Source organism: Spea bombifrons, chromosome 3 (assembly GCF_027358695.1).
Source record: "Spea bombifrons isolate aSpeBom1 chromosome 3, aSpeBom1.2.pri, whole genome shotgun sequence".
Taxonomy (NCBI): Eukaryota; Metazoa; Chordata; class Amphibia; order Anura; family Pelobatidae; genus Spea; species Spea bombifrons.
The window spans coordinates 55,714,549-55,741,812 of record NC_071089.1 but is presented as its reverse complement, the minus strand read 5'-3'; the positions used below and the strand labels follow the sequence as shown (position 1 = coordinate 55,741,812).

Genomic DNA, 27,264 nt, shown 5'->3' with positions numbered 1-27,264 from the left:
GTGCTAAGGCTACCTTACATGTCTACATTCTTGTAGCAGTTTTGTCCTTTTTCTGTGTTACTGATTGTGGAAGAGTTTCGGGATACATCAGTGGTTGTCTGGTGAGCAGGCATATCCTACTCTAGGTTCCACCAGTTAATTAATTGATAGCTTAGAGAGATGACACTACATCCATTCCCCCTCCATCATAGAGATCCATCAAGATCAACTTAAATCTGAGATAAACTATGAAACAGCTATCACTAAAATTACAGATATCCCTTTTCTCACATATACCGCAAAGGTTAAAGGAAAATAGAAAACACCTATTGGATATTGCAGAGTTTGACTCTTTGGATCAAAAGACTAGTTGTAATTGTACTCTGTTTACATCTGAGGCAGGCCACAGAAGATAACGATGAGCTAAAAACATTTTAATACTTTTATAATTATTATGTATTTCTAACCTGGTTTCTTAGGACCTGGTGCATCCTTCTTCTCTGGAGAGACTTTCTTTTCTTCTGGTTTAGCTACAATAAAACGAACAATGCACACATTATTGTTCTTTGTACTTTTACATGTTTTTTTTTTCTTGCAGTCAGTTCAGTCAGGGAAGCAATCAAGACATTAAGGAGCAAGTTGCTAACATGAGTCTGCAACACCAGGAGCTATAGCCAGACTACTCGAGAATAGACTCTCACATGAAACCATTGCACAGAACCACTTGCTGTTATTTCAAAGGGTAGCGCCACAACTACCATTGCATTAATGCCAGGAGTACCCATATTTGGCATATTTGTAAAGGCATCCTACTGGACCATTTTGCCCAGTAGTCCTAACAGATTCAGGACTGTTGGTTGTGTGTGAATTTTGTCTCAGACAAGAACCTCTTCAATTACATCAGGGCCCCAATACAAAGGTATCGCTAGAAACTAATATTTCTGGTCTCTACAATTAAGGGAACAGGTAACTCCATCCTCAGACATCAGAAACGAAAAAAAGGTCCTATCATACATCAAACCTTCCCTTCATTTCTGTAATTCATCTAAATGTCGCTAGTTTACTAGTTATTAGAGAGTTATTTACAACATTCTCTAGATGCAGACCTCAAATCAGGAGCAACACCACAAATACTTTTTCATTTCCAATTTACAGATTCGAATTTGCTATGTTTCACTAACCTGTTGTGTCAAGACTTAATTGCAAGATTTTCAATAGAAAGGCCAATGCTTCATAAATATTTTATATTTTGCTTCTATCACATTATTAGTTAATCAAAGTCACCTGACCTTATAATTATGAATTGTTAATGAAAGTCCTTTAATCGTTTAGTCTCAGTCCTCATGGATATTTTTTTGTCATAGCTTAATTAACAAGATCCACACATATTATCTCTGCACATCTAAAAGATCAGAAGTTTTGGTAAGAACTCCCAACGAGATCTCTTCACATGTCGACACAAAATACAATATAACTTAAGTCATTATAGTTAAATTCATATACTACTTTAGCTGAGGAGTTATGCGGGCTTCTTATCACCAATTGCTAATTCAGGTCATTTATAACAGAAAATGAGTGTTAATTATTACACACATTATTAATTTTAATTAAAGACACATGTCACTGTATAAGTTGATTAGGTAGAACAGTAAAATAGCTCTTTTTTTGCATTTATTATCTGTTTCATGCGCATGGGTCTGGCATTTATGCAGTTAACCAAAATCATTGTTATTGTAATACTGTTTGGTTAAGCTATAAAGAAAATCTTGATTACATATATTTGCATACTGGATAAACACTAAAAAAATATCTGTAATCTACTCAGACGCTTGCATAAATAGGAAAAATAAATTATTTAGATTCAGAGGTTTTTAATATGTTTATAACTGGCTTTATCAGTTATATGTGTTTAGCTTTAGCTTTTCTAAAATCTGGCAAAGCAAAGAACGTTGGATATTATGTTTGTTGAACAGATAAGCCATATAACATTTATTCTAGTATCTGTAAACATATAGTAATTCACCGTGGAAAACCATCGTTCATTATAACCTAAAATTCTGATTACATTATTACATAAAAGGTTCATCTTATATAGCAGTTAAAATAATATATGTGAGGGAGATTGGAGGTCTCAATTTTTGCAGAGCTGTCTGAACCCAAAAATAAGTCATAAAATCTATTTTTGGAAATACATCATTTTTATTGTGCAAAAATAAATGTATGTACAGAACAGGAGAAAATGGCTGAACCACTTCAAATATCGGTTTTATTTTCTTGTACCATAAAATAATCTTGTCCAAATCTGATGTCGATGTTGTTCTTGAATGATTTTAGGATACACTTTCAACAAAAAAAACATTGATTTTGTGAGGCCACTATAAATAGTGGCTACATTTCTTTTGTCCCCAGAAATACAGCAAAGTAGAGCTGGGGATTTCAGAGCAGACAGGATGTTCCAGACTTTTCAGAACATCACATATATTATGATAAATGTACAGTGAGCTTTGCCATTATTATGTTTTATACATCTCTTGACTGGTGCGTCTTAGGTCACCTGAGCCCCTAAACAGTTGGTAAAGCTCATTACACACATAGCAGTGGCATCTATGAGTAAATAACTCACACAAGCGCCTTTATTAAAGCGATTGTCTTTTAAATAACTATCCACTGCCCTTTGGGTTTTTATTTCTCTGTGGCCACCAAAGATACGGTATTAGTGCATGAAAGGCTCTTGACAATATTTTATTACTTAAGATTCTTGTACCGATGCGGCTCCAGGAAACTGCTCAGATTCTACTAGGTAATATTCAAGAAAACCTCTGGCCGTTACTATAGATCAACTGATTTCACAGAGCATTGAACAGATTTACAAGTAAGAGATTTTTTTTTCACCATGGGTTTCAAAAGCTTTTGGGATTCTAAACTTGAATGTTAACGGTTGTGGAAAAGTTATTGAAATGTGCTTTCTTAGTAGCATCATAACAAGGGTAAAGTAATTGAAATATGACCACAACAATTCAATAAAAATAAATATTTCCTAAATACCTTGTGTGTTGTTCAGTATACATCTATTTTAAGAAGATTTATAGCAAACAATTATTTTTTACACAGGTTAAGATGAATATGTAAGTAGAGAAAAGTGCTATTTATCAAAAAGGCCATTCGAGTATAAGCAATGGCCCTTGTTTGGCATCAGAATTCTCCTCATAAAGATAATGGAATATTTCCCTTAATAAATCTCGAGACACATTATAATACATGGTTGTCAACATTTGAAAAATATTCCAGGGACACTTTGCAGCACAGCTAATCAATATTTACTTGAAAATTGACCACACCCACTGCCTCAAGGCTCCACCCACTCTGTCTGACCCACATACTTTGCCCCATACTCTCTGAACCACCTCCCATATACTAATACACTGCCTGTGGACACTCCGCTCTACACTCCATTGTAGTAAACATGCGTTGCAGTGAATCATTCTATTCCCTTTAGGCCCAAAACAGTAATGGCAATGAATAGACTGTCAAAACCCACACATACACTGCCATTACAAAAGCCTGCCCATACACACCCATATCCACTTCCTATATACACATTTAAACAATGCCCTTACACATGCCTGTCCATACACACACATATACACTTGCCGTTACACACAAACGTTCACATTTACTCTTGCAGCCCCACACTAACTTGCCCTCAGACACAGTTGCCCTAACATACACTCACTTTCAAAATGCAAACAAACTATTCCTATCGTTTTAGCCCTTTCTCTATTATCCCCCTTTCCATTTTCACCCATCTCTCATTTCTCATTATATCCTTCTTTTCTCACTGTCTCTCTCTTTTCTTTTTCTCTCTCGTCCCCATTTTCTCTATTATTGAAGCAGTGGGTGTGGTATATTTTCAAGTACGTATTTGATAGCTTTGCTGCAAAGTGTCCCTTGAAGTTTTTTAAAATGTTGGCAACTATGACTTTCTTCTCTTATGTTTCTCCCTGTGCCCCTCTATCTCCCTTTCTATTACCTTTATACGAATGAGAAAAACGTAATCACACAAACTGGATGAGTCGACCTACATGACTCAGACGATTGCCTGTATTTATTGAGAGAACTAGCATTTTCTTTTGTTTTATTGAGTTTTACTAGTCTATTGGAAAGTATTCAAACTTCCAATCATGCCCTCAGAACAGCACTTATCTTTTACGTTTACACTGGTAAATGGGATGAGAGAAAATGAATTAAAGTAAAGGTCAGGACTGAAATAAAAATCCCTTTTAATAATTATAATAATAACCATGAACCTATTCTTGCCATATATGTAACATTTAAAAAAATCAGGTATTCATATATTTTAGTTATATTGCAAATTCATTATTTCAGGGAAAACATCAATGTATTATGTTTAATTCCTTCACTTGTGATTGAAAGAGCAAATCAAAAGGGTAAGGAGGTTGTCAAAAAGATTCATCCGAATTGCAAATTTACCAAATTTTGGCAAATTTGGCTATTTGTGCGAAGCCCCAAAAACGAGAGCAGACCCCCCACGAATTGGAAAAAAACAAAGCATAAAGCTCCGAATTTTCATCTGTAATTGTTGGGTCCACATTCACTCACACTTTCACACTTGCATTCTCGTTCATTCTTTCTCTCAAGCTCAATTAATTGTTTTCCTACCTTCTGTGTGTAATAAATATAAGTCAATACACTGTGCCACTCACTTCCAGTTAGATGCACTAAACTGAAAGGCTACTAGACTTAAGTGAAAATATTTATCCTTTCTTTATATCATTTATTTTCTGGTGATATTTGTACATATTGCAAAGGAAATTGTGAGCTTCCTGCTGTGGAGGTTCCTTTGCTAATATAACTGTATTACAGATTATTGGCTTTATGGCCAAGAAATAGAGGACATCCAATAACCCTGATTGTTCAATTTTAGATAATTTTGTAGTAAACTTTACTTCCTATCTACACTTTTTTAACCCCTGTGTACAGGAACCAGAACTGTTTTTTCAACTCTCTGCAGGATAAGCTGGCAATGAGCTAATTTATAATAAAACAAACAGCTGACGTTAAACATCTAGCTAATATGTCGTAGCAGGCGGTGTAATTGGAGTTCTGCTTTAATACTCTGGAAGACTTTTAAAAAATCAGCTTGGTTTCTGATAAACCAGCAGCACATGGGCATGTATGCCTAAAGTTCTTCAATGATTGACATTGGAGATGACCTTGCAATTTATTTGTAAAGAATGCACAGTGAACCCCGCTCTGGTAACTAAACAAGGGGATCTGAAGTATGTATAGGTACCATTGATACAGAATGGGTTAGAATGTGAAAGACCATGCATATCTGATCACTTCCCCACGGTTTATTAGAACCATTATTTCTTCAGTTTATATAACACAGATTTATGTATGCATGGAAACAAGGTCTGGACAGGGGCCTTATCTCCATAGCAACAAATGGAATGCTGCTGTTGACTGAACCTATCCACTTCCAAGGCAATAAGGACACTAATCCGCATCCATGGTAATAAGACCATTTTGCACCATGATCACCTTTTATACCTAACCCACAATGATTAATGAAGCACTGAATTTTGTATGCCCTTTGGTCAGGTGAAAACCTTTGTCACCACATATATTATGTATTAAGCAAAGGCAACCTAGGTGAGTTTCTACAATAAGGACAAAGTTGACCTTCATCATGCAATTAGTGGGATGGAAAGTTTTGAATCGTAATGTAATGCAAAACATTGAAAACAGTTTAATTAATAAATTCCACTGCTGGGTATTGATGTTAGAAACATATTTAACATTCCTGGACCATATTCTTTTTTTCTACTTAGATCCAGATTCAATGTTGTCACTAAGCTATCTTCAAGTGACATATTGTCTGTAATAGGGCTGCATGCCCTCTGATTTTAATTCACTGCCTCATCTCTGCCACAGACAAGCAGTGTTTTCAAATGACTCTTTTACCATGATGTTTGATTCTACCTCTAGAGTTTTTACATCGAGACACAGATTTTGAAGAACAATCACTTTTTTTGTGAGTGGTATCCAAAATAACCTCTTGTTTAGCACAGATAAGCATGACATATAGAAGGGTAAAGAAGATAAGAAGGGATCATCTAATACAGATTCAAAAACTCTAAGTGAATTAATCCTAAATGAACACCAAGAATAAAATAGTCAGTGGTAGAAGTAATTTAAGAAAAAAAAAAGAATTCCTGCAAGAGTGAAAATATAAATCTATATACAGTAAATAAAATGTGTGTGTATGTATACATATATATATATATATATATATATATATATATATATATATATATATATATATATATACATACAGTCGAGGAAAAAAATATTTGATCCCCTGCTGATTTTGCACGTTTGCCCACTGACAAAGACATGTTCAGTCTATAATTTTATTTGAACAGTGGGAGACAGAATAACAACAAAAAATCCAGAATAACTCATTTCAAATAAGTTATAAATTGATTTGCATTTTACTCAGTGAAATAAGTATAATAACATTGAAATATGTTGGTAAAATGAAAAGTAAAGGTTAAATGACGTGAAATTGTAGGCCAAACAAGTCAAAGGGTCCCTGGTGTTTCCTCTGGCTACATTGGTCAGGCAAATCCTTGAAATGATTAGTTCAGTAAATATTTTACACCTCTATTTTTTGTGGGTGGTTTGCTGCTATACAAATAGATTCCACTGTGTGAACTGGAAAAAACATATCTGACTTAAATGTTATGTAATTAAAAAAATGCTGTTTATCTGGGGCTAAACTGACCTCCACCCATGACTACCCCTGCCCCTACATGAAGCCACCCCTCACAAGTGGGGTAGCTCTGGACAACTTATGACAGGACGTTCCCAGGTATGCACATTTGGAGTGGCCTTCATAGAAGGGCTGTAATCATCTGCCCATGGAAACCCAGCCAAGTAGATCATTAAGACAGGTGATTAGAATATATATTGGGATGCAACATAAAGCCATCAAGAAGGGACTTCCTAGAATAAGGAACCCATAATGAGAACATGTAATGAATCCAGACATGGTCTAAACTATACAAAATGGGCTTCTGACAGGGCCCTGAATGTTTAAATGAGAGCAGCCCAGGGGACAACTAACATCCTTGCTAGCCTTCCCCTGGTGGCCATCTAACCAAATTAACAGACTTGTGCATTTGGAGATCTCACGATCTCCAGGTGTCTCCCTGCTCTCTCCACTGACCGATTCAACATTGTGCAAGTTCTCTAGTATCTTCTTGTCTCTTCTGTCTTCCAGAAGAAGACCAAAGACAGAAGAACAAAAAGATGAAGATGATGCGAGAGAAAAAGCAGAGCTGTTAGAACCTGAGAAGGTAGGAAGAGATTCAGAAAGCATGAGAGAGAGAGAGAGTGAATGAAAGTGTGAGAGAGTGAGTGTGAATGTGGGGGCGTTGCACGTCTACACATTTAGTTCTCACTAATAGTAACAAGTTATGCTTCAATGGACAATAACTACTAGAAGTGATACACCAGAAAATAGACATGGTTACAGTAAATTCTCAGTTATTATAAACACTCAGGTTTAGTAAAGATAGAAGTATTCACTTCTTGTTATGTTCTTAAAGAAAAAATGAATTTATATGCACATTTTGATGGAAGTTGTTTTTTTCTAAGGTGCTCATCTAGCTGTTTTTTCCCCCCTTGCTTTTTTGGACTCTTGGCAGAGGGCCATAGTGCACAGAGTACTTGCTGGATCTTGGACCACTGTCCTCTCAAAGAAGACTGCACTGCACTGCCATATCTAGTGAGAGTAATACGATCTTCTACGCGGTTACTAATTCAAAGTTCCCCTGGAACCTCATACTGTGTATTCTTGTCCACCCGTTCTGTATTCTCGATCATGGGCGTTGGCTGATGCTGACAAGGTATTCCCCCACATTTCTAAACTAGCCGAAGCTAAGTGAATTCTTTTGATATCTTTTGATATAATAAATCAAATTTAATTGTATGAACGTGTCCGATGTTCTGTTATTTCGGGATCAGAACTAGTTTGCTGATGTAAGATACTTTCCATCAGCTTATACACATTCTTAGTTGTACAAAGACCTTGTCCGGAAACCATCTAACGCATAGATTTTTTATAATTCACTTTTGAGTTATTCCAAATAGAAAATAAATAGTTTTCACAGAGGTAAAGGATGTAACTGCTTACAATAAGAACACTAATACTGTAGTATGCCTTACACAGGCATCAGGGGATAAGTTGCAGTGGTATAAATTTAATATTTTATATAAAATAATTTATTTAAGATAAAATGTAAACTCTGCAAAAATACCTATATGTAACATTCCAAGAGTAAAAATATAAGCCCAAATTAATAATTTATGTACCAGAGTGAAAGTAAAATGTTTATCCGTCTGTATAGTCACTAGACAGAATGACTGCGTGGGGATTTCTCCTCATTGCCTGTAAAATATTTAGAAGTGTTCATAAATGTCAAAATTAGAATAACATCTGCTACTGAATTTTCATTAAGCACCATATAAAGGGTTGAATAGTATACACCCGTCACTGTTGACTAGTATATACAGTTATTGTAGAAAATTGGTCAAATGATTCAGAACCACTGTACTACCATCTGCCAGTATGAGAAAGAAATGTAAAAAAGCAAACAGAAGGCATATGTACTGATACAAAGTGAAAATAATAAACAGGCTTATACATTTTAAACACCTTCAAGCACAAGGGTTTTTTTGTATCCTAATACCAGTTGCATAAAGCCATATTAATACACTTGGTTATTGTGGTTCTTATAATTATGAGACCCAGAAAGAAAGCTGTGGGTCCTCTATGCCATGAAGTGGTGAGTAGCGTCAAGCATACCTGGGAACTTCCAGGCTTTGGCAACGGAGCCCTCCCTCTTCAGGGGAAGGAACTTATTACATGCATGGTGGGATATATGTTGTAGCTAGTCACGTATATGTGCCCAAAACACTTTGGGATGGTCATATCTCAACTCGAGCTCTCTGGCTTAGATAAATAAATGCTCCAAAAAAAAAACCAGTGTCTTATATTCAAGGTTGTCTGTTTGCGTTCTGATTACAAGACTAAGATCCAGATTCCCCGCAGCGCTGCAGGGGACTCGGATCCTCCTCTTCTGCCGGGGCTTTTATGACAGAGCCCCGACGTCACATGACCTTTCGGTACTCATTCATAGAAGCCCCAGCGGCAGCAGCAGCAGAGGTTGTCTGCACGCATTGCACAGACCTCTACCGGCTAGCACCACTAGACACCAAGGAATCTGAAGCACGGGAAGAAGTTTAGCGATTTTTTTTTTTAAATGACTAACCGTTTTTTTTTCTCCATCTCTTTTTTCAGCATGGGAGGAGGGTGAGAAACATGGTTTCTGCACTGATCACACTGTGATCTCTATGCAAGTCCCCGCAGACTTTCATGCTGGAAGCTGTTACATCCTATCGGACAGCAGAAAGCTGGCGATGCTGGCTTCTGCTGTCAGGGGGGAGTGCAGGACGTACCGGTACGTCCATAGGGGATTCTTGGGATGTGTTTTTTGCACGTACCGGTACGTCTATAGGGGACTGAAGGTGTTAAGGACCAGGGTGTTTTTTATTTTTTGTACCAAGGCTGTTTTAACACTTTTGCAGTGCTCGTGTTTCGATGTAATTATCTCTTCACCTATTTAGTGTACCCAAACAAGTTATATATTGTTGTTTGATCGCCTCCTAAACTCTTTTAAAACAGGCGTCCCCGGGGAGGGGCCAGACATGGCCCCTGATGCTGATCTCGGTGTTGCTGAATGCCTCGACATTGAGGCATTACAACAACACGGTTTAAGATAAGAAAGTGATATTAGATCACTTTCTAAGTTTCAATCACCATTTGTGTCTGACATGCCAGACACATAAACAGTGGCAGTTTAGACTCAATGCCAGCACATAGACTCTACCATAAAATAAGGAGCCCCTGTGCTACTCCTACCCTAAATGAAATGTCACGAATGGCTTTTTCCAAATATTTTACTTTAACCCCAATATTTTTTCATATAAGTGTAATTAAGTTATTTTTTTAAACTAAACTAAATCAATTTATATATACAAGTAGCTGCAAAGCAAAATAAATAAAGTTTTTAACACGGGATAAAGATACATCTAAAGCAGGGGTGTCCAACATGCGGCCCGCGGGGCAAATACGGCCCACCGGACCTCGAGGTGCGGCCCGCATGAGACCTGCAGCCAGGGCAACCGAGATCGCAAGGGTCCTGCTGGTTACCTGTGGAAGGGTCTTTTGTACTGCACAGGGGAAGCGGAACCCAGCAGAGTTATGTGAATTTACGTCACATCACATGACTCTGCTCCATTCCTGCTTCCTCTGTGCAGTACAAAAGAAGTTGCTCACACAGAATGCAAACGTCGCAGAGGGAAGCATCGGCCCCTGTGGTAAACCAGCGAGCGGCACCAAGAGAGCTGCAGTGCAGGTAAGGGGGTGGGTGTATGAATGAGTATGCGTGATTGAAGGAATGAATCTGTGAATGAATGAGTATATGAATGAGTGTGTGTGTGTGATAACATGGATGTGTAAGTGGGGGGGGGGCATGGCACAGGGTGGCTGTAAGTGATGTGCAGACCCCATGCTGCTGGCAGCATCAATACACAAGGGGGGCAGCTAGCCAGGTTTCATCATGTACTGGCTGATTTAGCATGATGGGATTGTGATTGCTAACAGCAATCACAGTCCTATCATGCCCAGGTTCCAGCATTTACTGGCTACCTGGGCATAATAGGAGTGTGATTGCTGTTAGCAAAAAAATACAAGAACGATATTTGTTAACAGCAATCACACTCCTATCATGCCCAGGCAACCAGTACATGCTGGATATGCCTGAGATTGCTGTAAACAATCATATATATTTATATATTAACAGTGTTACTGAATTTATTTGTACATCACTAGAATAAATAGAACTATTTAATTTTTACTTATCTAGAATCCTGAATTTGTAGTCACTTCAGAGGCCCAGAAATCAGTGAGAGGAAAAGTAAGGGTATTGTGTTATTTACTTTATTTTAATCTGCGTTTCTTATTAAAGGCCATATTTTCTCTCAGTGAAAAATTAGTGCAGCCCACACACATATACATTTCTGATGAAGTGGCCCACTGCAGTAAAAACGTGGGCACCCCTGATCTAAAGTAACATTAACACTACTATCTGTATTGCATTGGCTGTAATTAGCTTCTGCTGTGTCAACACCCTGCACTTTACAGTTTTCTTTTTATGCTCAGCAGCACATCAATTTAGATGTGAAGTACAGAAAAAATAAAGCTGGAAGGGAAAAAAGTTGCATGCTACATAAAAAAGTTTAATATTTTCACTTTATATGCTTGATGTAAAGGATACAGGTAGCCTGAATGGTGGCCTTCTGAGTATTTACTGATTGTGTCTTTATGGGATAAAAAGGCAATGTCTCAACCTACTCTGACCTTTATCGAATACTTTTTCAGAGACTTGCTGAAGACCATAGTTTATCATAACCTTGCTTTTTTGTCAAAGAATTCCCAATACATTCTACCAAAACACCTAGTTTCAAGACTGATTCTGTTCACCTTATGGGCAAATGTCCTCTTCCTATTCCAAAAGATTTCAAAGGAAGATAAGCTATTTAGAAAACTATATATTTTAACGGTTTAGGTTCAAATCGACTCTTCCTACATTCTATAGCCAGAGGTTTGATCTCTGTATCCTTCTGCTACCATCTTGATATAATCTTCACTGTTGGATTTATCTGCAGCTGTGTTTATATTACTCTGGAGTTTTCAAGAGGAGACGGTAACCAAAATGTTAGCACCCATCTTCCCAACCAAGAATATTATTTTTGTCGGATTCTGTATGAGTGTTCTTGATTACACTTAATGACAATGTTTTATGTATAAATGTGCTTCTCCTTTGTTCTTTTACATCTTGCCCCATGTCATTTACTATTGTTTGTATGTAATTTACAAGAGAGTTTTCAGGACTGAACCTGTAAGCATTTTACAGAGCAGGGTTTTTTTTCTAGTGCCTTATCTCCACAAGGGATTATATGAAATATTTGTAAATCCATTCAGCCAATTAGTTCCACTAATTTAACCAAAACATTTAACCTAAAACTCTACAGCCATTTTACAGTTGTCTGAGCTGCGCATAGACAACACTGATTTATGATCAAATCCAGCTAAACATTTAATGTTTTCGGAGACTATTTGGTATTTATTGTTGTTCGGATTTTAGTTGAAACTGAAATATTTGGTGACCCTAATTGTTCCCAATTGTTATTCAAACTAGCAGGTTCATTATCTAGAGAAAGACAAATGTTTTTCATAAACTTGAATTTCCACTTCAGCAGCCGCATATAATTTGTCTTCTTTTTGCGTATGTATCAAGCCTCTGTATCACGCCACTTGCCCATAGCTTTTTGATTTAGTAAAGTCCTCTCTATGCTTGTCAGAATCCTTTTGGCACATTTCTAGTTCATTAGATTCAAATTAATTCAATCAACAAAAAGAGAATTTAATTAATTTAATGAACGTTTCACATTTATTAGACTCACTCTTCATTACACTGATTATGTGATGGGACTTATGTCTTAAAAACTTATGGAAAACTATTGTTAAATGCAATAATCCAATTCTAAAAAGAAGCTGATTTAAGTTTAGCCTTTGGTGAAATTGTACTTAAATATCCCATGTGCAATGTTGTTATTGTTTGTATTTTTTTAATACTTAATATTTTATTGAGGATGCTTTTCATACTTTGAAAGAAAGAAATAGACATTAGAAGATGCATGCTTGTTGTACAATGAGATAAGACTTCCACGCAGGGTTACAATTTATGTATCATCCACATCAAGTAGTAGCAAAATATATTGATCTACAAAGTGGGCCTGGAGACATCAGATTGCCAATACAACATATATTCGGCTTGACATCTCTGTAGAACTAGTTCATAGGGGATTCTCCTATTGCTGTATGTCGTTAATTAGCAAAGCTGGTGGAGCTGCTTCTATGTAGATTAGAGAGTGAGAGAAGAAGGACCGAGAAAGAAGAAGAAGAGAAAGAAAAAGGAAGACTATCCAAAGGCTTTGACCAGGGGGTTATCCCTCATCGCAGTTATTTTTTGTATTTTTTGTATTTTTTATTTTTAATTAATGTGTAACATCTCCTTTTTAAGTCCATTTTGTTATATCCATATTTCCTACAAAACACAGCTCTTGTTCTATTAACACTGGATATAAGGTCCTCAGTTAACCATGTTGAAATTCTAGATACTCCATAAGCAGTTGTATGCAACTTTTTAAAAACGCCTAAGATTCTTATGATAAATAAACATTCAATGATAAATGTCTTAGCCTTTTGGGGGTTTTTGTAATATATCTATATTGGTCAAATGCTAACATGAATCAATCACGTACCTTTTATAGAAGGAGGCGGAAGAGTAGCTGGTTTTTGAGGCAAGGGAGCAGGGGATACTGGGAGGCCTGTAAAACAAAAAAAGTGGTGGTTAATTAAATGACACATGAGGTCAAAATATTTCTGAAATCTTTCATTCTTACTAATGGCTTGAAAAAAAAATTGTGTTATATCATTATTTTCTGTCATTTGCAGACAATTTAATTAAAAATTGCTGATATGTGAGAATAATTATAATAAAGAGTGGAAAGCTTTTCACACTTGAGTCTTAACACATTCTTAGCCAAAAGAAACCATGCACTGTATAGAGCTTTTCATTCTATAGCAATAATATTAGTTGTTCTGTCGGACTAACTCACTTATAGGAAAAACAAAACTATAGGCCCAAGATTATCAAGATATATATTGTTATACAATATAAATAAGAGAATTGTATGTACAGCAAGGGCAGCAAAACAATGATTTCTCTAATTAACAAGCAATTATATGATTATTATTGTGTGTCACTGAACAAAGTGGTAAGTATTTATCTCCTGTTACGTATTTGTGATCCTCAAGCTGCAGATCTCATTCGGGCCGCACCTCAATGTCCAGCAGGCTGCATTTGAATATCTCAGATATTCTGCCATGAATTCCATGTTTGCCCATCACATTATTTATGCACTCTGATGGTGAAGTCAGGAACACAGATAGAGGCAGGAAATCATCCCAGATCATTTTGTTTTGGTTCCTTTGTGCCATCTTAGATTTTACTCCTTGCAGACTTTCATAGGATTCCCACTTCTGAGAAGATTTATAATTGTCCCAAACTTTCTGTTTTGTCCGGTCAAAGCGGCTCTTAAAATGGTTTGGTGGAGTACAAGAATCTAATAAATGGCTGTGCTACCTTTAGTAGAGCGATAGCCTTATAAAAATGTTTTCTGGGTGCTCTGAAATGCAATTTGAATGTTGCATGAGGTTGCTTTGGAACCTCTTGTGCTTAATTCAATCTGATAGTAAGTGGCAGCATTATATTTATACAGTGCATTGGAGGCCCAATTCAAGCCTGAATGCTTATCAAGTTTTCCGAGGGTTGGTAGCTTTTTTTGCATAGCTGAATATTGCAAGTTTAAAAAGCGATGACTGAACTGTGGTGTCATTTGTCCTCTAGGACTCCCTCTGGTACCACACACTTTATACTACTCCAATACTACATATTGCAGAGCAGCACTTTACAATGTATAGGTGTCCTGAAAAAAATGGATTTTCTCTCTAATAGACATGTGCATGCACACACATGGCTTTGGGCTAGCTTTCCCCAGTAATGAACAGGGTCTGCCACATACTCCCCAAACCTATTGGCATAAGCCAAAAGGGCTGACAGTGGACAGAATGGGTAAGCTGAGAGATGTGCAGAGCTAGATGGGAGGACTATTTAGTATTTGTTGCCCAGGTGCATCTACAGTGCAGATCCAGGCCTGGGCTTGTACATTTCATTTTGTCAAATCATACATACTGTCCATGTCTCCCAAACTCTTTTCTAACTGAAGTTTATTCCCTTCACTTTCCTCTGACTGAGTCTAGTCAGGAGTTTATCAGTGTGTTTAGATGTACTTGGAGTTTACTAATACTTCCTAAAAGAAAGGCTAGAGTTACTCATCACATCCTATAAAATGTACATGTCACAGATTGTTAAATATGTCTAATAATAAGCAAATCCAAAAGCACGATTTATTTAAGGATATCTTAGATATAGATGGATTATATTAATGAAATACCAATAAAACTTCATATGGTATGAATATATATGTAATTTCTGATTTCTTTGATTTTCTAATAGTGAATTGTAAAGTCCTATCCACAATATGTTACAGACAAAATAAGCAATTTAAAAAGTACTGGGCTACATTACATATGAACTGTGCCAGGGCACTGCACGTGTCATCTAACCAAACTTTCAACACAGCAATACAATTAATGGACGTATCAGAAACTGTGCCAAATGTCAAGTCAGTTAGCAACTTTACACTTGAACAAGAACAAAGAAACTATAGAGTAACACGTAACAAAGCATGTAAGAGTGAAATGCCAAACTCTGTCGACAACATATTTTGCAAATATATGTACTAAGCCACGTTGAATGGTCAGTAAGCAGAGTCATCAAGCACTTACTTAGACTACATTGTGCTATTCTGAAAGTAAGTGAATGAAAGTACAACATTAGCGTACAGCTGTCACACACTAGATTAGAGAATCTCAAAGGAAAACAGTTGTAAAGCAATTTCAAGTTGTGAACAGTGGGCCAAGGTGATGAAAACAGATAAACTTGACATTTCGCGGTAGAAAACAATGTGCAAACTACCATATCTCAAAAGCTTGACTTTCCTAATCCTATATTGTATAGTCCCATACACAAATAACATAACAATGTTTACATATTAACACAAGCAACATATTATTAAAATGCATTATCAGTCTTGTGTGTAAGATAAAATAATCAACTGAGAGAGAACCAACTGAGGCTGTCTAAATCCACAGAAGAACTGTGTTCTCCAAAGATATATGCTGTTTTGCAGGCAAAGTGTGGTCACACCAGATATTCATTTGATTTAGATTTGTCTTGTGTTCACTCACTTTGCATTTTGTTAAATGATAAAAATAAACTATTAACATTTTTGAAAGCATTCTTACTTAAAACCTTTCCACAGCACTAATATATGTAGTCCAAGGTACTTGCATCCACACATAAATCCAATCAATTGCCCTGGTGCTGTTCTGCTGGGTCATTCAATATCTGTTTATGAATACAGGCACTAACTGGTTGTATGTATACCTCTCATTAAAGAAAGTTGTTTTATTACATAACCCATCAGTGCCTGCATTATTAAACAGATATTATATCAGGGAAGGACTGGCACATTTTAGCCCAGAGTAGGGGACAGGTATAGCCAAGAGGACCCCCATTAAAGCACACACACCAAATATAACCAGCTTAGCTTGCAAGGCTTCATTAATGCTTGGACCACGTACACACAGTTGCAGTTTTAGTGTAGGGTTACATAACCCTACTGAGTGGCAGCCTCACAAAGCAGGCAAGCCTAATGTGAAATGTCTCAAAGTTGGCCCAGCCCTGTTCCTGAACCCAAGTGATCTCCAGAACATAGATATTTTACACAAATCTTGCTTGTGTACATTATATACCCTAATTCTGAGCTCTAATACTGCATCTACAGGCAATATTTACTATCAGGTCTCCAAGAATACAGAATGTATTGCAGATAGGCTTGTTCCAGTCTCAGATGCGTTAAATCTGTTAAAACACTGATGCTCCAATCTCTACACTATGATCTTTTATGAATATATTCTTAGACCTAAGAATGCTAAAGGTTTATATAACCAGTATTTTAGCTGCATATATTTTTTTCCATTTCACTTTTTCTAACCTTGTGCTGGGAATTCTCATCTAGGAAATCATATTTCATGTCACATACAGAGGTCCGTTTTCTCATTTATACCCACCCATGCAGATAAATTCATCCTTGGCCAAGCCAGATTAATAGTTGTTCTGCTGTCTTCCCAGCAGCAGTAAAATCAGAGGAACTACAATAATAAATTGTTTCTCGCTTCTTTCACCGCGCTAAAGCGTGGAGGCACAGCGAAACTAACATTATCAGTGATTCCATTCCTGTGCTCACACTAACAAATGTTTATCAGCAAAAGGTCAACAGAACAAAAATGTGGCTCAAGGTGACAGTGAAGGGTTAATGGACTATTACCTGGTTTTAAATAAAGGCCTTAAATGAAAACCTTTGACTGTAAACACTGTAATTTTGCAACGCTTCAAAATGGCTTGACGGATAAGTTATAAAAATATTGAATCATCAACATGTTTATAGCCAATACTCATATTAGTACAGTGTTTATTTGGAGTTTATTCCATTTTTTTTAACACAAAATTTCTGGCTAATTAGAAATTGTGTTTCATCTCTGAAACAAACTAAATTGCTAAATTTATTAGGCATTAAGAATGCTTAACTATTTTTGAAATTATATCTAGTGAGAACTAGAACATATTGTATTTGGAGGCAAGCGCTAAATTAGAAATCCACACCTCATTAAAATATTTAACTCCAAAAGTCATAAAACATACACCAAAAGCATACTTTTTTTTATTTGCACATTTTCTCCTTACAGTTACTTTTTGTGTTTTATATCTTTTCGTTTTAAGTTTTCCTTTTCTCTATATATAATAACTTCATCAAAACTGATTTAAAAAATAAATACATTTATACAATTACTGTTGGTTGTTCCAAATTAAGCTAAACTGACCAGAGGTAACACATTTTCAATATGTAAAATTAAAAATAAAGGTGTATGTTAATGTCATTTTTTTTTGGTTAACATAAAGGTTAATTAATACTGCATTGTGTAAAATTTTATGAAATTAAACTAAGTAATAAGATATTTTATATTTCATGGCTTGCTAGGCCAGAACACCTTGTGATTTCTAGAATAGATAAGGCATTTCATACATTATTTGAAAAACAGTATTAAATATACAACGTTTAATAGATAAAACAAATATTGCATACATTAATACAGAAAGGCTAGTAATGATCTGATATTGGTAAAACAAAATACTGCTTTTGCTTTACAGTTTCTGCACATGAACACAGCCTGCTGTCTTCTAAAATGTTGACACAAAATTAATTGGTTTTAATTACTTAGATGGAGCGAATGTTTATTAATAATTATATATTGTGTGAGATTCATTCATCATTACCATGACTCATTTACCTTAGTCATTCTAATTAGTATTTACTAACATGCATTCAATCATAATGGTAATGCTTTACACAAATGTCTCATTTCAATTTTTCCATTTTGATATCAATATGCACACATGTACAGGTATAAACACACACGTCTTTAGATACTTCCAGGAGTTCTGCATGCTCAACAAACAATACAGTATTGTGCAAACGTTTTAGGCAGGTGTGAAAAAGTGCTGTAAACTACAAATGATTCGACAAAATATATGATAATTCTCATTTAACAAAATGTAAAGTGAGTGAACAGATGAAAAACCTAAAATAAAACAATATTTGGTGTGACCAGCCTTTGCCTTCAAAACAGCATCAATTCTTCTCCACAAAGTTGGGGATTTTGTAGGCATATTATTTCACAATTATACCAAACAGTTGCTAATGATCATCAGCTTAATATGTAGGTTTAAACACAATCATTAACTGAAACAGAAATAGCTGTGTAGGAAGAATAAAACTGGGTGAGGAACAGCCAAACTCATTAACAAGGTGAAGTTGCTGAAGGCAGTTTAATGTCAAAAGTTATAAACCATGGCAATACTGAGCACCAAGACACAAGGTGACAAAATACTGCATCAGCAACGTCTCTCTCAAGCAGAAATTTCAAGGCAGACAGGGGTTTTATCCAAGCTCTTTTAAAGACGCACAAAGAAGCTGGCAATCTTGAAGACTGTAGATGCAGTGGTCGACCAAGGAAACTTACTGCAGCAGATGAAAGACACATCATGCTTACTTCACTTTGCAACCAGAAGATGTCCACCAGTGCAATCAGCTCATCAACTCATCTACTGTATGGAAATGTCTGGTCAGAAGTGGTCTTTATGGAAGACTTGCAACCTTGTTGAAACAAGCCCAATCAACTGAACTATTCATAAGAACACAGAAACTGGGGGGGGCAGAAAAATGGCAGCAGGTGCTCTGGACTGATGAGTAAAAATTTGTAATATTTGGCTGTAGTAAAAGTCAAGCAGAAGGATTGTTTGCTAGAGAGTGGTACAAGAGTGTTTGCAGGAAACAATGATGCTGGATGTTTCTTGCAAGTTTGTGACGCATTTTTGCAAATAGAGTTGGGGATTTGGTCAGAAATAATGGTCTCCTCAATGCTGAGAAGTACAAGCAGATATTTATCATGCAAAATGATTAGAGAGGCATCTAATTAGCCCCATCTTTATTCTGCACCTTGACAATGACCTCAAACATACAGCTAAAGTCATTAAGAACTACCTTCAACGTAAAGAAGAACAAGAAGTATATGCATTTAGTTATAACATAATTTGTTTTTAACATGTCTATTTTTGAAAGTGTTTGCACAGTACTATAGTTATAGACCTTATTTTTTCTGTAAAAAAAAATATGTGGAGGTTCCCATCAGATAAACTCCTGAAATATACATCTGATGCATTATCGTGTTTGTTATTGTTATATGGATCTATGATTTTATAAATGTGGATTCTGAAAAAAACTGTCTTTCTTACTTATGAAGAAACTAACTTAACTAAGTTAAGCATACTGTATAACCATCAACTTGGAGCACAGTATAGGTGCATTGAGGAGGGGTAGGGAGTTGTGGCATCCAGGGATGCCTTGTGGAGGGCATCAACATTGCTGTCTTTGGTCTGATTGTAGAAGGTGACAATGTGACTGTAGGATCTATATTGCAAAATAATATATTAACATTGATTGCAATCTTAAAATATCAACAATTATCAACAAGTTTGCATTTGTATATAGTAATATGTATAGTTGCCTTTAAGCATTGGAATTTAGCTACCTTTTACCCAACCTGTTACATGAATTGGATGGGAACACATTAGACAGTGAACCAAATGTTTGATTTAAGAAATGGCTCATGTTTGAGGCTTATCTGTTTTCCATAGGGGTAATGTTCTGCCAGTCCTTGTAAACGTTTTACACAGCACAAAACAAAATGGACTTGTGAATGTCTACCTACTATCTCTTATATTTTTTTGCAAATATGCTGTGTAAAGGAATGTTAATGCAACAGTGGTGACTGTGGTGGTATGCATTCTCTGTTGGAGTAGCTCTTCCCAACTGATAAATGTAATGGCAGTAGGGGCCTTCACCTGCATACTTCATAGCAATCTTCTGCTTGACGATTCTTTTAAACCACTGTGTGAAGGCCTTCTGTGTTTTTCTGAATGTAGTTATGATGTTGACAGCATATTCAGTTGCTATGCCCTCCAACTTTGACCAGTTATTTTTTACTTCGGAATGGTATTGCCTGGTGCTGCAGGATATTCTCGGTGGTGACAAGTTTCTCCTGGTAACTGAACTCCAAGCCCTTCAGCCTTGTTCTCATCACATCATCATTCTGGACCTCCCACTACTCCTGTACTGTTTGTAGCATATAGGATTTATGTGTGCACCTGAGGCCCTACCTGTGCTGACTTATGCAGTGTGTGTGTCGACATATTCCCTGGACTCTACAATCCCCCTTCATCCCTTCTCCCACTGCACCTACCTGCCTGAGCAGTTCCCCTATGCGTCCCTTAGTTCCATAAGTAATCTCCACTTGACAGTAGCATTGTCAAAAATGTTTATGATACTGTAACATGATGGTGCGTGCAATATTTGTGATACGTGCCAAAGAATATTATGTGTATAACCACTAGTAAATAGTACTAGTAAAGTAAAGATAAATGCCCTATCCTCCTCTCCTTTAGTCCTGTGCTACAGCTCAAAGAACTGTATAAACACAGGCAAGTGTAAACATAGAATGACAACATCAGTCATGTTTTCCAGGACACATATAGCTCCCACATGTTGCTGACCAGCACATGTGAAGTGCTGCCCTGTAGTATGTGTAATGTTTACACTCCCAGCAGAAAATACGTTACTCAGTTATACATGCCACATGTCCAAGAAAAAATGACAAGCTTGTTCACTGAATCTAAAAGATGTGGTAATGCAATTATTATGAAAATGTTGGAAATGAAACGCACTAGAGTTGACAGAAATGAGGTTTTTCTGTGGCCACGATATGCTAACGCCAAATAGAAGTTTTGCTTTAACATAACTGAATTGATATCATTTTTTACTTAACCAAAGAGTTGTTGGCAAGTGGTGAGTTGTGTTTAGATGCAACATTGTATCTCTTGACTTTATTATGGTGACCAAGGTATGTTTCTTCTTTGAAAATGAAAGAGCTAGCCTTCCATAATATACACTGTATTGCAAAATATTTGAGATTATATAACCAATGTAACTATACAATAAGCAGGACCAGCTCAGCACTTGTTGAATAGAAACCCACTGCAGTAAGCCTTTTATAATAAACTTGGTGAAGTTAAAAGTATCATCTAATATCAATGCAACTTAAGACTTAAGATCCTGAACCATAAAGAAAATGCAAGAATCCAAACGAAATCTATAAATTTAAGGTCCAAAGTTAGCAAACAGAAATTAAAAAACTACCCATCAATTTCTCAGAACATGATGGCAGGTGAATCCAACATTGGTCATTGATTAGCTTTTAGCAATTAGTCTTGTGATCCAGTATAGATACTCACATTTTAAAATAACTGTTTGCATTGTTTAAACCATTGACGACAACTGACATGTCAGGCACATCGCAGAAAGACATTTCATCGGCGACATGAGTTTAAAATGGTGCATAGAGTGATTTAAGATTTCTTCTCCTAAACTGTGTTTCTGTGAAGTGGCAGAAGGGGCTCTGTCTAATTGCTCAACATGCACCATATTAAATCAGTAGAGATTTTGCCTCTCTCAAGATGGCGAGCCCTCTCCAGACACAGGTACAGGTGTTGCATTTAACTATGCACGTCAATGGAGCCCAGCTGAGTAATCGCAATGTGATGAGTAAAATAAACAAAAGAAAAATGTGGTAGCACGTAAAAATAATTCCCCACTGATGTTACCATCAGGGGATCCATCCAGTCCCATCAAAATGTAACAAAATCCCAGTAGGGCTAGGGTAGGATTTTTTAATTAGTTTTTCTACACACATTGCAATTCAGGTATGAATTTACAGCACCTGGTATATGCCACAGCCAAACAACACCCCAATATGCACTCAGATCCATCTCATGAGATTTGAAATGTCAGTATTTTCATCCATGCAATGATTTTTTGTGAATATATAGTGCTCATTTTAGGACTTGTTCATAAAAATAAACTTTTTATATAGGACATGGGGGCAGAATTTTCAACATGTCAAAATTCAAAATGGAAAAATTGAATTGTGCATGTCCCAAATGTGGTCCTTTACCCTCCAAAGAACCCGACAAACCAATACATGCGTGGTATCATTGTCACTGTACATGTTGCTGAACACATATTGGTGTGTTGTTTGACAATGACATGTACCACGAGCTGTAAACACATAACAAAGTTTGCCAAAGGCTGGTAGTAGAATTATTGCACAGAAAGAGTTACAATACTTGCATTTGAAATACCGTGGGGTGTCAAGTTTTCAAACATATATGGTTTGATGGGGTTAAATTGTACTGAACAGCTTCAAACATATCCCAAATAGGACATGGGGCAGTATGACCAGATTTGAAAAAACAACATTTTTGAAATAGCAATATGCTACTTGTACTTGTTACCCTATAATTAGCAGAAAAAGCAAAAAAAACATAAAAACATTGGGTATGTCTAAACTCAAGACAAATATTATAATCCATTTAGCAGGTTTTATATATTTTTATAGTAAATTATATGATATGATAAAAAAAAACAATACATAACTTGTATGGGTATAGTAAATTAGAAAGAAGAAAATTACAGCTAAACACAAGCAGCGCAAAAATGTAAAAACAGCCATTGTTCTGAAGGGTAAAAAAACTGCTCTGTCCTTATGGGGCTAAACTTTACTTTGCTATAAAGATCATTGTTGTTGATACAACATGAGGTAAGAGTTAACAGCTCAATGTCAAATAACAAGTCAATGGCTTTTAAATACATATGCACAGATTTGAAATATGCTTAATTTTTCTTGCAGATATAACCTTTGCTCATATTATTAACTTATTACAATAAATACCATGCAATTAACCAGCGATTAGTAGCTAACTAAGTAGTAATTGTTTGTGCTTTCCATGTTAATATTCAAATTAGTGTCTATTATTTTCTCCTTGAAGACTACAGAAGAACAGTTACATAGCACATGAGTGCTGCTATCATATAAGCAGGTACATAGGGCCCACTGGAGCCCCTTAGAGACCTATAGAAGTGTTAAACAAATTCCTAATAAGACAACATTTATTTAACATAAATGTGAAGCCATAAACAATTGGTTCCTTAGTTAATGCATAGTTACCATTTTTATTGCTTGTGTTTACTATTTTAGCTTAAAAACATAGTCACTCCTGCAATAGAAACAGAAGAAGAAGAGTCTCTAATGTACAAATATAGATATGTTCAGCTTTTATATAGTTTTCCTGATAATGCTTGCAAAGGTTAAATTAACTTGATGTGTGTCATAGGAATAATTATCTTTAAAATCAATTTAAAGAGAAAATAGAATTTAAAGTATACCTTTTGAGGTTTTGGCAGATCACCAAACTGTCTCAATCACACTACTATGCATTTTCTCTATGGACATACTTGCATGAACATATAATTCATGTAAAAAATTATCTTAAGCTATTCAATTAAAAAAATGTTTAATGGTCATCTCAATCATTTCCATTGGGAAACTTGAGGGAGTCAGTTCAGTGAATAGTGTACCCATGTAAACTATATATTGTTTTTCAAGGACAGAGAGAGCTTTCTTTTGATACCATAGTTAGATAATTAGCTGAAAATTAAGGATGAGAAATTTAGTTAAAAAAAACCCTAATTTTTATATATTTCCCCTTCTGAATCCTCACAAAATAGGTGAAGTGATGGAAAATCCCCTCCAAGTTTATCAATTCAGGTGTCCTAATTTCAGAAATACCTAATTTATATAGGTTTTTACATACTTATTTCCATACTTATTCTTTACAAAGCCATAGAATTTTTACATTAGGTATAATGGGATTGCAACTCTAATTTTAAACAAATAAACCAAAAATACCACCAAAACTATATATTTCTGTAAAGCAGACAACCCAATCTATCGTATCAGGGGTATTTGGGCATTCTTAATGCAGCTATTTGGCCACCAATCACTGTCAAAAGTAGCCACAGAAATGATTTCCTGCACTTTTTTTCCACCAACACTTCTGTGTTGCTTAGATTTATTTGCACAGGGTATGTGTTTTGACAGAGAAACCACCCCACATCCTTAGTTTTAGAAGTGTTTGAATGTCTATTGATGAGTCATTTGTTGTACATCAATACTTTAATATACATATAGATGCTAATTCCTATGTGAATTTCAATTGCTCTATACATCCAAAGCTGGGTTTGTGTGTTATACTGTTGATCTATACCTGCTATGCTATGTTTCCATACATTATGTATACTTACAAATATAGGGTTTGTATGTCTTATTCAGTTGATCTATACACGCAAGTGCTGTTTGCATGTGTAAGAGAGGTGTGGTTTAGTGAATGAGGGGACAAAGGGACTCTGGGGATGATTACGGGGGAGAGGATCTCTCAAAGTCACGCTAGGGTCAGAAGGAGGGAAGACTGCACTGACACTCACAGTCAACCCCTAATCTGCAGTCAGTGTGGCAAATATTTTTTTTGTGTGTGGGAGCGGAGGTGATTGCATGCTAGGGTGCGTGGCGCAGGGCCCAAGAAAATGCTTTCCTGTGGTCCAATTTCTCTATATTTAAAAAAAAATGTTTTGTAACAAAGATTAGCTGTATTTTCCCTATATTTAATGCATTAAATGTACATTATTATTACCAGTGTTTCATGTTATATATTATTGTACTTGTTGGCAAAAAAAGAGATGGGGAGAAAGTGGAGTAGGGGATAGTGAGGAAAGAGGTATCTGAAGGGAATAAAGAAGGGAGTATCTGATGGGTGAAAATGCTATCCCTATGCCCATGCCCATTCCAATGTTCCATATGCATCAACTCTGATGCTTACTGAAAGCACATACAAATCTCTAGCTTGATTACAGGGAAAAACTATATATATTCTATAAGGGCAATCATTTTAAATGTAGGACGGTAAGTACTTATGGAGCCCTCTTTTTTAAAACACTAATCCTTTATTAAATGCATTTGCTTGTCCTCATATCTATTTTAAGCAGACTTGTTTGCTCTTGATCTTTACCATATAAGCCAAAGTAAGGTAGAAAGCAAAGCTGGATTAAGGATGTTCTGAATCAGGAAACACACCAGTTTCAACTTGCAAAATGGAATCCTATTACCTAACTTGAAAAGGTTACAAACCACATACTATAAGAAACACTTATGATAAAATTCATACAATCTCAAGTATGGACATAGGAGTGGAGGTCTGTATGCCACATATGCACTACACACTCCATCTGATGGCTCTTGATTCATAAAAATATTCTAAAATTAAATAGACTGTATATGATCATTCATTTGAATAATACTTTATAATATAGATTTTGGCACCCAAATTACCATTTCTAGTCTACCAAGTGAAAATCTGGCCCTGTTTGCGATGCCCGAAGTTGGAGATATATGGCGAAATATTGAGATATCTGCAATATCGCTTTAACCTCTTTATATTGGAAAAGCTATGTTCATATGAAGAATATTATCCAATCAGCAAAACAATAAAAAGACATTCTAGAACATAATCTTAAAGCGAAATACTGCAATAATAATCCAGGGCTACTAATTTGGCAACACCCCCCCTCCCCCAACCATTTCATAGCTGAAATCCTGGTACTGTCCTAAAATAGTTCAAACGATTAAATATTCTGACCAACAGGGAATAGCAAATACAAGAACAATAAATCTTTATGACCGAAGTACTTTAATGCTGTTAAGGTCCAAATAAATAGATACAATCAACACGTAGTACATTACTGATCATATCCATCAAGTCATTTTTAAATTACAGCTTGCAGGGCATAAATCCTTCAAATGACAATTAGCACCAAAAATGACATCAGGAAATAGTCTACCATATATTCATATTTAAGAGAATTATAAGATTTGCAAAGTATTATCGATCAAAAAAGTGATATCACGCAAAGAAATTGTATACCATCTTGACAATGTAATCAGACAGTAAGCACTACAGATTTTTCATTGCCTGTGCCTTAAAACATCCACATCCGATCAGTAAATAGAATTTGTCCGTCGTTACATATTCTTAGTCCGTGGGCACACTAGATGCAGGTGAAGGAAAAAGGTGACAGATAGATAGACAAACAGATATTAAAATAGTTAATGATATGCACAGGAGATTACATGGTAGATAAAGTGTGACCATGAAGCAGTGGAAGAGAGAGAGGGTTCATGACATGAGAAGCATGCAGTGTAGAGGATGCAGTGTAGAAACAGAGAAAATGCATTACAGAAGGATTGTGACCATGAAACAATGAGGAAATTCATAAAAGGTAAATAATGGCAATAAGAAAGAAGGTATACCAGCATGAGAAAGCAGGAATGAAAGCAAAAATAGCATATGAGATTCAAGCAGAAAGGTGAAAGAAAGAGAGGAATATTGGAAAAACACAAGGTAATGAAGAAATCACAAAGAAGAAGAGAGAGATTAAAAAAGAGGAAAGAAAGGAGAAAAAGATAGAAAGTATGAGACTTTAGCCGATGCAGTAATATTACAACAATATGTTTATTTAACTGTTAATTTACTTTTACTTTTTACACTAGACTTACATATTAACTATTGGTACAGATTGGACTCTTAGTTTTTATATAATGTTTTACGCAATTGGCTTGTAACATTTGTTTAAATAAATTAAAAAGGACATAACTGGAAATACTGAAAATGCAAATATCACTAGGAGGAAAAAAAAACAATGTGGGATATGATTTGCTAATTTTTTTAAATTCAGATCTTTAACCAAATAGGAAAGCTAACATAAACTTTTGTGTGACAAACCAAAAATGTTACCAAGTTATAACATTGAAATATG

General features: G+C 35.8%; 1 protein-coding gene across 1 annotated transcript in view; it reads right to left on the bottom strand.

The window, feature by feature from the left end:
* The window catches only part of TRDN (triadin), a 184,000-nt gene that overhangs the window by 77,860 nt on the left and 78,876 nt on the right, over positions 1-27,264 (bottom strand). Inside the window, exons 19-20 of the mRNA XM_053459015.1 lie at positions 13,459-13,524; positions 447-509 (exon numbers count right to left, since the gene is read on the bottom strand). Coding sequence (XP_053314990.1) covers positions 447-509; positions 13,459-13,524 — 129 coding nt within the window. The remainder of the gene's footprint in view (positions 1-446; positions 510-13,458; positions 13,525-27,264) is intronic.